This window comes from Hypomesus transpacificus, unplaced genomic scaffold (genome assembly GCF_021917145.1).
Source record: "Hypomesus transpacificus isolate Combined female unplaced genomic scaffold, fHypTra1 scaffold_107, whole genome shotgun sequence".
In the NCBI taxonomy this organism is placed as follows: domain Eukaryota; kingdom Metazoa; phylum Chordata; class Actinopteri; order Osmeriformes; family Osmeridae; genus Hypomesus; species Hypomesus transpacificus.
Genome location: NW_025813698.1, coordinates 78138 through 94440, shown reverse-complemented (window position 1 = coordinate 94440; position 16303 = coordinate 78138). Strand labels below are relative to the sequence as shown.

The following is a 16303-nucleotide window of genomic DNA, read 5'->3' as shown; positions in this document are numbered from 1 at the left end:
CGCTAAGCCAGACGTGCAACCGAGTAGCAGCACCTTGTGCTCCTCTCAGCCTGGGCTGAGTCAGTCCAGCAGCCCTCTTCTGGTTCTGGGTGAGCTGGGGCTGGACCTGCCGAACGCCTGCTTCAACAACGTCATGCTGCTCTCTATGCCGGAGTCTGGCCAGGCTGTGGCGGCGGCACCTGCCAAAGAGGTGAGCCCCATCCCCAGCCCCAAACCCGTGGTTACCACAGGGCCCCTGCTGACTAGGAGGGCTGAGAAGAACGCGCCCAAGCTGGTCCCCGCCCCTCCGCCAGCTCGCTCCTGCCTGCTGCCTGCCCTCGGAAGCCAGGGAAGCGCGAAGCGGAGGAAGGTGAAGAAGAAGGTCCAGTTTTCCAACCAGGGCCTGTCAGGAGCTGCCATGCTGCCTTAGGTGCAGCAGGGACCGTTCCCTCCCCCCTATTCCTTTCCCCCCCCATTCCCCCACACTATCACTATCCTCCCCCACTATCACTAACACTATCCTCTCCACTATCTCTATAATCTGCACTATCACTATCCTCTCCACTATCTCTATCCTCTGCACTATCACTATCCTCTCCACTATCACAATCCTCCCCAAAACACCATCACAATCACTACCCCTCCCCCCCCCCCCCCCCACACACACACACTTGACTGGAGCTGGGCTTAAGTCTAAGGATGATCCACTGCATCCTAGCAGACTGCCCCGGGAGATCAAAGGAGTCAACGATGCCCTGGACTCCTCCTCAAGGCCCTCTGCCCTCCCCTCCCTGCGTGCTGTTCCCCAGGCTCCCCCATGTTCTGATGTCCGCCCCAAGAAGCGCACCAAGAAAGCCCGTCGAGACAAGCGTGTTCGGTAGCCTCTGGCCCCCCTCCAGACTGGTCTTCCTGCTCCATCTGGATCCGACGGCATCCAAAGCAGCAACCCTCTGGTTCTGGAGAAAAACGTGCCCATGCTGGTCTCCGCCCCTCCGCTGGCACGCCCCTGCCTGCTGCCTGCCCTCGGCCAGGGTAGCGTGAAGCGGAGGAAGGTGAAGAAGGTAGGAGAATTGTACAGGGGCACAGCGCCAATGAGCAGGACCAGTTTGCTTCTCTGGGCCCAGACAACCAGACCAGATATCTGGAGATCCACCCTTCTGCTGGACCAGGCTGTGCTGCCCGCTGCGCCTGACGACCCAGACGCGTTGACCACCATCAGCTGGTTCTGATGGACACCAACGGATCTCTGCCGTCACCTTTTCATTAACATAATTACCTGATTTTAATAAAGCCAATAAAATAAAATCCAGGGTGGTTTTGTAAATAGAGCCTGAGCAATACGGCAACACAATGACATACATATGATTGAATAGTGAAAGCATGTAAGACACTGCACACTGTGGTACACAAAACAAAGTATATTTATTATTAGAGTGTAGAGACAGATTAAAAGTTTGTTGTCGTATCTCTATCTATGTGATATAGCTGCATTGTTTTGAAAAAGTTCTACTGTTTCACAATGCTAAAAATGGAAAAGATTCAATGACACCATGAAATACCAATACACTAAAACCACTCATAAAATGTAGGCTTAAAAGAATACAATCTCATCATATAATGTTGAGTTATTTAGATTTATACTGTTCTATAACAGTGCATAATAATTAAACTTTATTGCAAGTTATTTGAACATGTACTGTGTGTACATGTCCTGGTGTTCTGTCATCACTTTAGAATTGCAGCTCAAGGTGCTTTACATAAAATCTAAACATTATAGTAATAAGTTATTAAAAGTAACAAAACCCTTTTGTACACAGGCCGCAGTTTTTGCGGTAATCCAGAAGACACAAGCCGCAGTCTTCGCGGTATCTCGAGCCACAGTCTTTGTGGTTTCCCAATGTAATTAAAATTGTAACTCAATAAAACACAAGCCACAGTCTTTGCGGGAATCCAAAACACACAAGCCGTAAATAAACAAAGCAATATAACAGAAACCCTAACAAACAAAAATGTCTAAAAGAAGAAAGTACTTTAATAATTTCATGCCCATTTTAAGCATGTTTACTCATTGAATATAGTCACCATCTCAAATATTTGGACCATACTGTTCATTAAGATAGTTGAAGCCTTGTTACATCGCAATGAGGACTGTAGTCATGTATAATCCAGTTGAATCTGCTCCATTATGCCTAAAGCAATGGTAACTCATGACATCTGTGATGGCTTTTTTCAAAATCTGTCAGTGTCATGTTTTTGGAACAATCAATGATTCATTTTCTTGACACTCCTGGCAATTGTATTTCAGTCTCAGTTTTCAATACTGGATTAAGGGACTATAGCCTTGACTACTACAGGCCATTCAATAATTACATTTCAGGTTATTGAGGGCTCCATAAAAATAAAAAAAATGTTTATCTTAAGATAAGGCATTTCTTCACAATCCAATACGCATCTCATGAAAAAAAGAAACGTTTGTTGTAGATCATGGTTAGGGAAAGTTCCCATTGTAACAGACCTAAGGAACATCTTGCAACTTCATGATTCATACTTGATATCATATGCAAGAGGGCCATCAATAGCAAAACCCAAGTAAAACGACACTTTTTCTGAGCTGAATCCGCTCCTTACAACACCAGGGTTGGCTGGTCGCACAGGGATTTTCATTTTGTCGTAATTAGCAAAAACTTGTTCTTCTTCAATTGTTCCATGGACTCGGCGAAGACGGTCCCTGATTTTCTTATCTTTAAAGATATCTCCGTTCCTCCAAAGTGCAGCTAACTTCACCCTTGATATTTCCATAAAACACTCATCAAGGTTACGTTTTGGTACAAGCCTCTTCAATCCCCTTTCTTTGCCAAGGTAGAAGTGGGCAACAGTGCTTCTCCTCCTAAACACAACGTACAAATGCTTTTGGGATGACTTTCGAATGGAGTTCACATATGTCCCAATGTCTGTATTTTCTGTATCTGCACTTGGCCAAAATAACAGCAGTGCCAGATAGTATGGGTCGGGAAAGGGATGTTGCATTCCTACATCTTGCAATGTTTGTTTAAGGAGATTTATAAGTTCTTGGTGATTCTTTAAATGTTTAGATTTTGGTTTTAGTAGGTGGAGAATTACATTGGACAAAATTAAGTTAATTTTGTTTTTTGTACTAGACAATACTGAGTGTTTGTGCAAAAATCCATAGTACTCAGTGATTGTCTCCATTTCCTCGGCAGTCTTGTCTAAATGTTGAATTAATCCTGCAAATGTGTCTGCATGCCTTTCCACTAGGTACATTCTGCGTTCCTCAATATCAATGTTCAGATTGAGTTGGGTCCTCTTTTGCCGTTCCTCGCGCATCTCTTGTGATGACATGAAAACAAGATTTAGATACTTGGTAAAGTGGTCAGAGATTTTCTTTCGATTTCTTGTCTCAAAGTCTCCTAAATGTTTTCCCTTGATGTAGGTGAAGTAGCCATCACAAATTTCAAATATTTGTTTTACCTTAGCTTTCAAGTGGAAATCAAGGAGAAAAGACTTATGCTCTTGGATTATGTCACAATACTCTCTGTACTCCTCATTGTTTATGTCTGGAACTGTAGTGATGGGAATTGACTTATTTAGAAAGCCAAGTAAATGCCTCTTTTTCTCTAGATTAGTCACATCAAAGAATGGCAGACTGCTTAACATTTCAAAGACTGTTATTATCATTTCCATCATCCCAACATAGCCAAAAATGCTGTAGGTTGACTTTGTGAAATTGTCCTCAGGATCATTGACACATGTATCCTGTTTGTTGGCCAACTGTTGCGATCTTTCAAAAGCCTGAATGGCATGTTTTGCAATCTTCAGATTTGTATTTAAGTTATCTGGACTTGGTATTTTCTGGGTTTCATTCTGGATGTTGTAATTAAGATTACTTTTGTAAACCTGTCCTATCGTGTCAACTGTGTATGGATTTTCTGTGATATTTTTTGCATGTTCTGCCCATTTCACGGCTTGGGGAAAATCACGTACTTTGATATAAAGATACCGTGCAAGTGCCTGAGGAATAGATGCACTTTCAACAAATCGTAAAGATGCTTTCTCAAAGATGGCCTGAATTTGTTCTCTCCCCTCCTGTGTGTGGATATCTTCTATCAGTGGTGAGAACTGAGTTCTGAGATCTTCATCTTTTTTGCACCTTCCAATCAGCATGCTTTGAATTGAGAGCATCAGGGTGTCTTTTACCACTCCAGTTTTGAAAAACAAATCACAGTGTAGCATTTCTAAGGTTATGTCACTCAAGCAAATGTTGTAACTTGTGCCAAACTCTTTAAGACATGCAGAGGCAATAGAATGATGAAGGATTCTAATAGCTTTGTATCCTCCCTGGTTCTCAATGTTGTCAATTATCAATAGGTTTGTGTACGGTTCCATTCTGTCAAGTACACTGTCTTTCACCAAAATACCCCAAAATTTACTTCCAAAGAAATCCTTACAAAGAGATACAGAAATGTATGATTCAGGCACATGTGTATTCAAGAGTGCTAAGAAAGCAAAGAGTTTAGCTGTCTTTAGTTCAATGTTAAAGTCCTTTAGAGTGTGGCTGATGAGTCCTGCAATGTATTTCTCATCAAAGCCACTCATCATGATCATAAAACTGTAAAAGTTTTCAGGTTTTGTATGAGTTTCTTTGAGTTCTTGAAGTTTCTCTTCAAAATCATCTTGTTCCTTTTTTGTAAGTGATGCAGTTATGTACTGGCTACTTTCTTGAGCACAATCCTGATACTGGCTCTTTGGGTTATGGGAACGAACACAATTCAGAATGATGACAAGAGAGTTTGCAGGATCTTCCACATCCCTGCTAGAGCATTTCTCACCAACGCCTTTGCGAATGCAGTTAATGAGATGATCTCGGTTTTCGGCATCTTTTGAATCATCTACCAACAGCAACACTGGAGTAGACTTTTCACCTTGCCCAAGCTTCATCAACATTTCGACTTGTCTAGCCACTTCAGGTTTGGGTAGAGTATTGTCCTTCAATACTGCACATCTGAATTCCTTTCGAAGATCCCACATCACATGCATGGCTAGTGTGGTACCCCCGCAACTTGGGTGATGAAAAAGATTCAATAAAACACATGCAGATCTGGGATCTTTAGTCTGAGCTTTGACCATCTTCATTACATTGACATATTTGTCTCTTTTTATGAAAGGTTTTGCTTTACCTTGGTCACTAAAATAGAAGTTCCACCACTTGGCTTTGCCCCCTCTGTAGAATTCCTCCTCCATTTTTATTTTATGGTCTTGGAAGTCTGTGCTTTTCTCATCATAGACATTCTCACACTGATTTTCACATAAAATGTCCAAAGCAGTCATATAGTCTTCATCCTTCTGTTTGAGAATTACGCTGCTTGAATCCGAAGATGGGAGGGATCTACCACATGATTGATTGTGTGGTCCAAGGGTCATTACAGCGCCATTTATCTCACTCATTGTTAACAGGTATACTGCCTGCTTGGTGATATCACAATCACACTTGTCCTTTATCATGTCTCTCCATTTATCAAATGTGCTCTGAGATTCACAAATACTCACTATGTTTTCTCCCTTTCTACGTGAATAGAAAGTCGTGAAAGTATCAAAGACAGCGTCTTTGTCAGTGTGCACTGGTGACAGTAGGAGAAATATGACAAGAGTTGTTCTAGACTGAAGAACTTCTGGCTTACAGATGAATGAAACAATTTGCTCAATGTCTCCGCGTGCTGTCCTAAACCATTCCTTGTAGGATAACTCTTTATTTGCTTCACAGGTAATATCATTTCTGCCATTGCAAAAAACCCAGCTTGTCTGTATGCCAAGATTGAGATTTTTGATCACATCTTCTGGTTCACTTTGAAATTGGGTGGGGCCATGAAGATTTGCCACACGCGATTTTCTGTAGAAACTGCATACTCCACCAGGAGCTGCAGAGTTTGGGTCAAAATCTAGTACACAGAACAATTTCAATTTGCTTAGAAACTCAAGGTTTTCTACTTGTCCTTTTTGACACTTGTTCATAACAACTACAAATCTATCATAGTGGTCAAGGGAATTTCCTCCACATGTCAACAAATTCTTTAGTTTATCACCCTGATTGGCCTCTCTTCTCGGAACAGCTTTTGGGTTGGGTGTCGCCATCTCACCTAAAAGAATCATCAACAATCAGAAATCAACAATCAGGCAACGTCTTTGTCAAATTGGATTCAAGCAATAGAATAGAAAATAATGCCTTAGTTAATATAGTATTATCTTATGGGATTGATAATAGTCGATATTAAATCTACTGCCAGAGATACACCATTGTTTTTCTTACCCATATTCCTCTCAAGACGTTGAGCAAGATCATTGTGATCAATTTGCTTTAAAATCTTTAGGGTGACTTGCAAAGCCTCGCCTCCATAGTATTTTATCATCAGGTCAGCAATTCCAATGCGGTCCTTTTTCTCTAAATGGCCGTGTGGAATTGATGCAAATCCAGTCAACTTGGAATCACGAAGTAATGAAGTGAACTTTTTAAAATCATTCTCCAGTAGTTCTTCTAAGTATAGGATCAACATTCTATGTGTCCCTCGGTTCTGTAAGGACAAAACAAGATAAGAAGAAGAAGAAGAATTGAATTATATAGCACATTTCATCCAAGCATTGCAGCTCAAAGTGCTTTACATAAAATCAACAGATGCTGTAGGGTGAAGTGGAGGGCCATGTTAACGGCATCATCCACCGACCTGTTGGCTCTGTAGGCAAACTGCAGTGGGTCCAGGAAAGGGTCTGTGATGGATTTGAGGTGTGCCAGCACAAGGCGCTCAAAAGACTTGATGAATTTCGTGGCATTTCGTTTGAATATAAAGTTGACAGTAAGCTATGGTCTGCATTATGGAAGATTTCGGTTACCAAAATAACTGAGCTTTCTTTGCCTGGCGAGAGCAATGACAGAGCTGTTCATGTTAACAGTTTATTTCATCCGATACAATGCGTTGGAAATCATACTCATATCATGAAGAAAAAAAGCAACATATGTGATGAGTTCCATCTAGAATAGCACTTTATTTAGCCCTATAGATTATTTCTAAAAACAAGTGGAAGGAATACTATACAGTGACAGAATACATTTCCGTTAAGTTTGCATCATGTCTCTGATTCTTATCGGACTTTCTGCCCATAGATTCTGCCACTGCAATGCCTTAGCTCACACGCTCGTAACCATATAAATCTATGCTCCAGACTGGTTGTCGGAAAGTATGACGTGTACAGCTAGTTGCAAGCGTGCACGAGGTCTCGGAGCAAGGGAAAAAAAGAGCCACTGTTTAAAGTAGACCGGAAGACACGGAAGTGGAAATATGGCCGCGTCCAGTCTCGCGCTCTCGCTTGCCTCACTGCGCCACTGAGCACTTTTCATAGAAATGAATGGGGACGCCATCTTGGAAGACAAAAGTAGCTTACTCTAGTTATATTAACTCTATGATATTAACTCTATGAGACAATCCGATTGGACCCATGACGTAATTTCCATCATGAAAGTTTTCCCGCCATTTTGAATTTTCAGAAAAAATGCAATTTTCAAACTCCACATAGGCTCTTGCTCTGATTTTTATGAAAATTGTATCAGATCGTCTTCAGACCATGTTGACAAAAAATGATTACATTCTAATTGATCAGTCAAACCGTTCACGAATAACGCGCCAAAGTGGACGTGAGGCTATATCTCTGCAACGGTTTACCATATGGAGACGAAATTTGGTAACTGTCCTCACAAACATGACTTGGGTGGACCTGCACAGTTTTGGCACAGCGCCAATTACTGGTCAGAATAATTCAACAAAATATATTTTTTGCTTATAACTTCTGAACAGTTTGACCAAAAATCACAAGATTGGACTTTTCTGATTCTATGTGGCATACCAAGTCAAAAAATATCAAATTTTCCCATATCGGCCATTTTAAATGTTTTACCAAAGAAAAACAATTCCTAATAATTCCTTATTCCAAGTAAGATATTTACTGAACACATTAGTTAATCATGAAAAAACTCTAATATTTTTTATTTACTTTTGCCTTGCTTGTTTGGATTCTCATTTAGACTTTTTTTGCGCTTGGCCCCTTAATTGCTGCTTGCAACCATATTTGATATTAGAACTATTTCACCTATAGTGAAGAATCCAGTAAAATTGTCACATTGAAAACGTAATTTCAAGAAATTATTCAAACAAAAAACTTCACGAGCCTGGAGAACAAATTTAATTCTACAGCTATTATGGTAGGAAAAGATAAATACATGTGTTAGTTTTGTACTACTTACATAACCTAAAACAAGTCATTGCCAATACATCCAAAACTTTACCCTAAAAAAATCATGCTATCCATACTTTACTATACCTCGTTGACTGTTGGTCTCTCTGGTCCCATAGCCTGATGTTTTGGTCCTTTTTTTTTAGGTTCCGCATATTCTGTTGATTTTGAATCATTTGGGTTTTCCCCAGTCCTGTTCTGTGGTGGTTCTGTTTGAGCTGCTGAAGTTTGCAGGAGTGAAACAGGACTGTTTCTGTGGTGTTTCTGCTGGTCCTCTGGGTCAGTCTTGAAATGCGTTGGGGCTTGTAACTCAGGTTCTAACTCTCTGTCTAACTCACTTAACTTGGCCAAAATCTTTACAGCAGGCCCATGTTTGATCTGTAGATCTATAAGATCTTTTTTGCTGAAACATACTAGGCAGTCTCCAGATACCTCTTCCTTTAGTAGCCGGTCAGTGTATGGTTCGTACACCTTCACTTTGTCCAATAACCAATAACAAACTTGCTCTTTTGTCCACTTGTCTACATATGCAGGATATTTTGATGCATGCTGTGAACCTCTCCTCAACTCATCTAGATATCTAAAGATTTTGACAGCAGGTCCATGTTTTATTTCCATATCAAGCAGATCTTGTTTCTTAAAACAGACCATTTCTTCCCCTGATACTTCTTCTTCTAGGAGCTTATCTGCATACAAGTGTGGAATGTTGACCGTTGTCTTCAACCACTGGTGAACTTCTTTCGTGGTCCATTTTTCAATCTTAGCTTCCGATTCTGTTAGTTTGCTCATTTTTAATTATGAAGCTTTGCATCTGCAATGATTAGGTCTATATTTAATGTGCCTGAAATATATGAGGGGACAAAAGGTGTTAGTGTGTTTATTTAAGGATTGATTAAGAAATATTCAGTGGAAAATGTTAATTGGTAAAGGGTATATAATAGTGTTAAATGTAGGCAATTATAATTGTTTACGATAATTGTACATGTATGGGTGTTAAGATAATTTCTTTATCAAGTAATGCACAGAGTCGTCGGATTCAAAGAAAGTACAATAGTTGAATGCTTGCCAGCAAGAAGATGAAGTCTGATCGCAATACAAAGTTTGTCTGGTTCACAAATTGTCATGTAAGACCATTTAATGGAGAGAAGTCCATGACTGCATACCAGCTGTCAATATGATCGATCCCAGAGACAGAGTGCGCCTGCACATGGAAACTTACAGAGTTCCCTGACCCTAGGCTTGACCATATAATTCACTCAACACAGCACCTCTAGTATGCTAATGGTCAACCTAGGTCAGTTTGTTTACGTAAGCCTAGTGTCATCTATAAGTCATGTGAGGAGGGGGTTCTCTGCTGGCAAGGAATGCTAGCACCAGTATGTTCAGAATATAACGTTACATCCTAAATTTCTCCGACAAAGGATCCCATATCAAGTTTAAAGGTGGAATACCAACATAGGCCTAATAAAGAGCCTTCTGCTACCAGCTAGTATTTGCATACATAGTTTCCTTTAAAAAAAAGCACAATGCCTCCCTTCGTAAAATGCAAAACAAGCACATCTAAATTAGTACATTTGAATCATGCTTCCTACTGCTGAGCTCCATATAAGTATCAAGGTTGTCGCATATGAGTAATGTACATTACTTTAATAGTCCAACTACTATAAATACAAACTGATTTAATGTTTACACCTATAGCCTGCATATGAAAATATTTATTATTTAGCTAGAACTGACACTTAACACTTCATAAATATTAGATTACTCATCCAAATGACTGCTGTACCAAGCTAAAATAAGAACTATACATCTGATAACAAAAGGTTTGCTTATCTAAATATTTTTGTATTAAAACACAAGTAACATACAACCCTGTACACAAAAGTGTTTTTGCAAACAATGTAGGTTTCAATACACAATGCCCATTTATGTAAAAGTTTACATAATGTAAAAGTTAATAGTAAACATTCAATAACTGAATTTACCTGTAAAGAAAATAGGTCCACTTCTAACACCCCTCAAATGAAACTCAAAATGATTTCTTGGCTCCGCAACAAACATGTACTGTGCTTTGGTCTATCAAAGGTCTCCATCAACACCTACATAGGTCACATGGTTTGTTTTACTGGTGGCAAACTCCATTCCATACTACACCACACCCAGACTGTCATAACAGAAATAGCTGTATGAAGTCCACAATTGACTGCAGTACTCAATACTTGATATAGTAACTGAAACAGAACACAAAAAAGGTCATTTTTACTATTTTAATATATATGAAAAGATTTTCTTCCCCAAAATTGTGAATCTTCCTAGTTTATTTATTTATTTAAGTCTCCTTAATTTAATTATTTTCAACAGAAGGAACATGTCTCCCTCCAGGTTACATCTACAAGACTACAAATGTAAAACCATGTCAGCCTCTCAGAAAACCGATTTAGAATACAGAGAAGTCTCCTTTTTCTCTCCACACCTCATTCTAACACTCTTGTACAGTGTCTTCCTTAAGGGGGAAGTTTTCTATACTAGATTCACTGACTTGATACTGTGGTGGCCCAAAACCTGATTAACAGGGTGATGAACTCCTCGCTCTCGCTCTCGCTCTCGCTCTCGCTCTCGCTCTCGCTCTCGCTCTCGCTCTCGCTCTCGCTCTCGCTCTCGCTCTCGCTCTCGCTCTCGCTCTCGCTCTCGCTCTCGCTCTCTCGCTCTCTCGCTCTCTCGCGCTCTCGCTCTCGCTCTCGCTCTCGCTCTCGCTCTCTCTCTCTCTCTCTCTCTCTCTCTCTCTCTCTCTCTCTCTCTCTCTCTCTCTCTCTCTCTCTCTCTCTCTCTCTCTCTCTCTCTCTCTCTCTCTCTCTCTCTCTCTCTCTCTCTCTCTCTGGTCCTGAACAATAAAACTGACATTGGAAAAGAACTTACACATTAGATAATGGGATATCTGTTGATGTGTAACTGTCGACGTAGCATGAATTAGTGTGGACCAAATTCAGGTATCTGCAACAGCATTGCGGTGGTCAGTCATGATTGGTGCTGCTGGGGGTTGGCGCCCCCTGCAGGGCCGGAGGGGGAACGCACCTCCTTGCTGAGCCTGTCAAAGACATACTGCTGGGTGACCACCTCGAACCAGTTGCGGTCCACCTCCTCTCCCAGGTGCGTGTCCTCACACTCCTTCAGCTTGATGAGGGCGGTGACCTGCGTCCGGAAGGCCTCCTCCGTCAGGCTGCTCATCTTCTCCCCGAACGACACCAGGAACTCCTCGATCTTGGACTCCACTAAGTCAGTGCTGGGAGGATGGGGGGGGGGGGGGGGGGGGGGACGGTGGGAGAGGGAGAGCATGGGAAAGATTTGTCCCCCACTCCCCCTGCTATTACTACCCATATATATATATATATACTACCCAACAACAAATCTTTCAATTGTATTAACAACAATACATGTTACATCTTTATTTATTCAAACTTCAGAAAAAGGTATTTCACTTTCACTGAATATAACCAGTGTGTAACAAGTGCTAGTTTTGGAACAAGCCTATTTAATCCCTTTCCTTTGGCCAGGTAGAAGTTGGCAACAGTGCTCCTCATCCTAAACAAAATGGACAGATACTTTTGGGATGAGTTCCGAATTGAGTTCACATACGTCCGGATATCTGAATGAATTACATCTGTACTTAGACCAGGCCAAAATAACAATAATGCCAGATAGTATGGGTCGGGGAATGGATGTGTCAATCCTGCATCTTGCAATATTTGCTTGGAGAGATTTTCGATTTCCTGGTTATTTGACATTGGAGAATGACATTGGAGAAAACAAAATTGCACTTTTCTTTTGTTGTCAACACAATGTCAGCAGAGTGTGTATGCAAAAATGCATAGCACTCAGTGATTTTTTCCATGTCCTCTGCCTTTTCTAAATGTATTCCTGCAAATGTGCGTGCATGCATTTTCTTTCTAGTTTCACTTTTTCTTCCCTCAATTTTGATTTTCAGTTTTTTTTCAGGATTTTTTCCTAGTTCACTGCATAGTTCCTCTGATGAACAACACAGAGTCAAATATTTCTCAAAATGATCAGTGATTTTATTCCCAGTTTTCGATTGGGACGCTTTGTCATTGTTTACCTTTGTGTATGTGAAATAGCAGTCAAAAAACTCAAATATATCTTTCACTTGAATCAACAAAATTGAGAGAAAATACTCCCGTCCTTGGATGACGTCAACATATTCTTTGCCCACATCCGGAACATTGGTGATTTGGATTGAACCCTTCAGAAATCCCTGGAAGTACTTATTTTTGATTGGATGAGCTACTCCAAAGAATGTCAGGCTCCTTAACATCTCAAAGACTGTCAGTATAATTGAAATCTCGCCGACATAGCCAAAAATGTGGTTAAATCATGAAATCGTCACTCAAGCAACGTTTGTACCTTGTGTCCAGCTCTTCAAGACACGCAGTGGCAATAGAACAATGTAGAATTCTAAGGACTTTGTATCCTCCTTGGTCGTCAATGCTGTCTGTTATCAAAAAGTTTGAGTATGGTTCCATTTCTTCACATACATTTTCATCACAATAAAATTATTTAATTCCCAAGAAAGAGATACAGGAATGTAAGATCCAACCACATATGTATTCAGAAGTGCTAAGAATGTAAAATGTTTTTCTGTTTTTGTACAACTGTTAAATTCCTGGAGAGTGTGTTTGACAAGTCCAGCGATGTACTTCTCATCAAAGTTACTCATCATGATCATGAAACTGTAGAATTGTTCAGGTTTTCTATGAGTCTCATTGAGTTATTTAAAATCTTACAAATAATATGTATTAGTCTCGTTGAGGGCACTTCACTAAATATCTGCTCTCATTTCTATATACAAAAAAGAAAACACACAAAAACCAACTCTGAACTCATTTAAGTTTTTAGTTCCCTATGCTTTTGGGGGAAAAACTAAATGGGTGACACCCTTACTGTGTCCATAAGCACACCACGATAACACCTTAATTCAGTTGGACATGATGTCCTGGAATGAGTGAAAGTAGTTATGAAAACACGGTTGTTTAAATGTTCACATCACACACGTTTACTACATTTGTATATCAGCAATAGAGATCAGAATTGTACAATTACTTTACAAAAACTCTTGTTACTTCACAAAAGTATCTCTTCTGGCCAGATGTGAAGGATTGACCTATTATAGATCCTCATGTATGGAAGCCCTGTCCTGGCACAGAGCCCTAAAAGAGATGCCTGGGAAATCAACACGTCTAAAGTGTCAAAGTCTTTCCGACACAATTCAGGTTAGGGTCACGTACTGCATGCCACATAATGTAAATCTGATGTACTACAAATCTGTGTACTAAAATTATTTCCTTGTAAAAACAAGGGTCATGGGCATCAAGCCTTTTAGAAGGAATATGCAGTCCTTGACAGTGAACACCGATGTGGGACTTGATGCCAAGACCAGCCTTTTGCAGGCACATCCCCAGGTAAGCATCATCAATAGGCAATATGGTTATTAACTGAGACATTTTGTATATGACCATAGCTGTGTAGCCTGAAAGGAGAATTCCCCCTCCTGAACAATAGGGGGGGTATGTTTCTGACTCTTGTACCTGAACTGGCACATAGTACTTGCTCCGTCGGTCTCTGACGGGTCCAACGCCGATGACCAAAGAACCCTCAAACAGATGCTTGCTTCCGTCATTGTCCTTGAGGCTTTGAAAGTATTCCACCATGTTATCTGTGTTGGCGAAGATGTCATCATCACCGTTGAGCAGGAAGCGAGCATTTGGGCAGTTCCTCTCCATCCAATCGAGAAACAGAATGTGCTTCAGTGTTAGATTGAATAAAGTGTCACTGAAGTCCCATTGCAAGATGTCATGATGTTCTTTGTTTTCCAGCTCCAGTAAGTTGTTCAGCTTTGACTCCTCATATCCCGAGCTTGTGGTTCCTGAGATGAAGAGTCGACGCACCCACACCCCATTCTGGATTCTCTCCTCTGCCCAGGTTTTACGTAGAACCTCCCTTCGGTCATAGTTCCAAGGCGAGCTCTTAATAACCAGCAGAAGGAAGACATCAGCAGAGTTCTGTGGACCTCCACATTTATCAGGAACGTCAAGCAGCATGGGGAAGTGGCGGCAGTGACGATAATCCAGGAAGTCTTGGATGTGGCCGGGAAGTGAAGAAAAGCCTGTCACGTTGGATGCAGATTCATTACGCTGACAAGGTGGCCATGTGATGGCATCTGACCGCACACTGACTAGTTTCTTAGTTATTTGGTTACGGTTTGATTCCCTTGTGTGAACTGGCATGTTATCTGATGGCTCATCTGCAGGGTTGGCCTCTTTCTCAAAGATGAGCACCAAGGCGAAAGTTCCAATCAAAAGCAAACCCACCAATTTGATGTAACGCAATGTCTTCCTCCTCATTGTGACTTCTCTGAAATTACAAAATGAGACGTGTTCAGCAACTGGTAATATTTAGTTGGGTTAGGGTTCATTTAAGGTTAAGAGGTGGCCTTCTGATCATTGTTGTTTCTCTGAAATAAGAACAAATATTTGTGTCAAAATCTTTACTAATCTAGATGAGTTGAGGAGAGGATCACAGCATGCATCAAAATATCCTGCATATGTAGACAAGTGGACAAAAGAGCAAGTTTGTCATTGGTTATTGGATAAAGTGGAGTTGGACAAACAACACACTGACCGGCTACTAAAGGAAGAGGTGTCTGGAGACTGCCTAGTATGTTTCAGCAAAAAAGATCTTAAAGATCTACAGATCAAACATGGGCCTGCTGTAAAGGTTTTGGCCAAATTAAGTGAGTTAGACAGTGAGTTAGAACCTGAGTTACAAACCCCCGACGCATTTCAAGACTGACCCAGAGGACCAGCAGAAACACCACCGAGACAGTTCTGTTTCCCCCCTGCAGACTCCGGCTGCTCAAACAGAACCACCCACACAGAACAGGACTGGGGAAAACCCAAATGATTCAAAATCAACAGAATGTCACAACGTGAGGAGGGGTAGGACCCAAACGCATGAGAGACGCGAGGCATCGTGATAAACAGAGGTTTAATGATCAAAAACCGGGGAAGAAGTAGGGTACTCACGCATACAGGAGACGCAGTAATGACAAGACAAAGACTGGACACAAAACGGAAACCTAAATACACAGAAACAAACAAGTCACAGGTGGACACAATGACACTAACGACAATGAGACACAGGTGAAGACAATGACAGGGAAACACTAGGGCAGGGCAAAAACAATAGGGGGGCACGGCTGTGGCCCTGACAGTACCCCGTTCTCACAACCTCAAGGCGAGGCAGGGGCTCAGGGCAGGACCCAGGCTGGGGCACAGGGCAGGAACGGGGCTGGGTACCGGCGGCAGGTGGCAGAGACTCCCAGGCAGGAACAGCCTCGGTGGTCTGGGTGCTGGGCGGCGCAACCTTCTTCGTCCGGGCACAGGGCGGCACAACCTCAGGATGAGGCAGGGGCACAGGGCAGGATCGAGGCAGGGGCCCAGGGCAGGACCGAGGCTGGAGTGGGGGTTCGGGCTTGAGCCAGGACTTTGGGTGGGCCTTCAGCTGCAGGCTTTGGGGTCCACCGAAGGCAAGGCGGGTCCCTATGTAAGGGCCAGTGGAGAGAGATGAGGAGCGGGGTAACATGGGAGCGTCTGGGTAGATTGTAGACCAGGCGGGCCGCTGCGTTCTGAATCCTCTGAAGAGGGCGGGTTGCACATGCTGGGAGACCAGCGAGCAGCGAGTTGCAGTAGTCCAACTTGGAAAGGACCAGTGCTTGGACTAGCAGCTACATAGGTCCTTGTTTTTTTTTTACTGGTGGCAAACTCCATAATACACCGCACCCATATTGTCAATATATTAATCCACAACTGTGCAATGTATGAAGAAGACTCCTGGTTTCAATACTTGATACAGTATCTGAAACAGCACAAAGTCATTTTTACTATTTAGATATAAAAAGGTCCCCAAAAGCATGCATCTTCCTAGCATTTGTTAATTTAAGTCTCCTGAATGTATTTAT

At 41.7% G+C, this 16303-nt stretch overlaps 2 protein-coding genes across 3 annotated transcripts; both read right to left on the bottom strand.

Annotated features, from left to right (window-relative positions):
• Positions 1 to 1405: 1405 nt before the first annotated feature.
• On the bottom strand, positions 1406 to 10401 carry LOC124487931 (sterile alpha motif domain-containing protein 9-like). Of its 2 annotated transcripts, none has more exons than XM_047050339.1 (4): positions 10260 to 10401; positions 8362 to 9115; positions 6302 to 6563; positions 1406 to 6131 (listed from the first exon to the last, which is right to left on the bottom strand). In XM_047050339.1, the coding sequence occupies exons 2-4, from the start codon at positions 9061 to 9063 to the stop codon at positions 2515 to 2517; spliced, it is 4581 nt and encodes a 1526-aa protein (XP_046906295.1). In that variant the 5' UTR covers positions 9064 to 9115; positions 10260 to 10401; the 3' UTR covers positions 1406 to 2514. The 2 variants fall into 2 exon arrangements, with proteins under 2 accessions (XP_046906295.1, XP_046906296.1); XM_047050340.1 differs by lacking the exon at positions 10260 to 10401 and having other exon boundaries at positions 4946 to 5056; positions 5175 to 6131.
• Positions 10402 to 13523: 3122 nt separating this feature from the next.
• On the bottom strand, positions 13524 to 14687 carry LOC124487938 (N-acetyllactosaminide beta-1,3-N-acetylglucosaminyltransferase 3-like). Its single transcript, XM_047050349.1, has one exon. It carries the CDS (start codon positions 14685 to 14687, stop codon positions 13524 to 13526), a length of 1164 nt encoding a protein of 387 aa, XP_046906305.1.
• Between the last annotated feature and the right edge of the window lie 1616 nt (positions 14688 to 16303).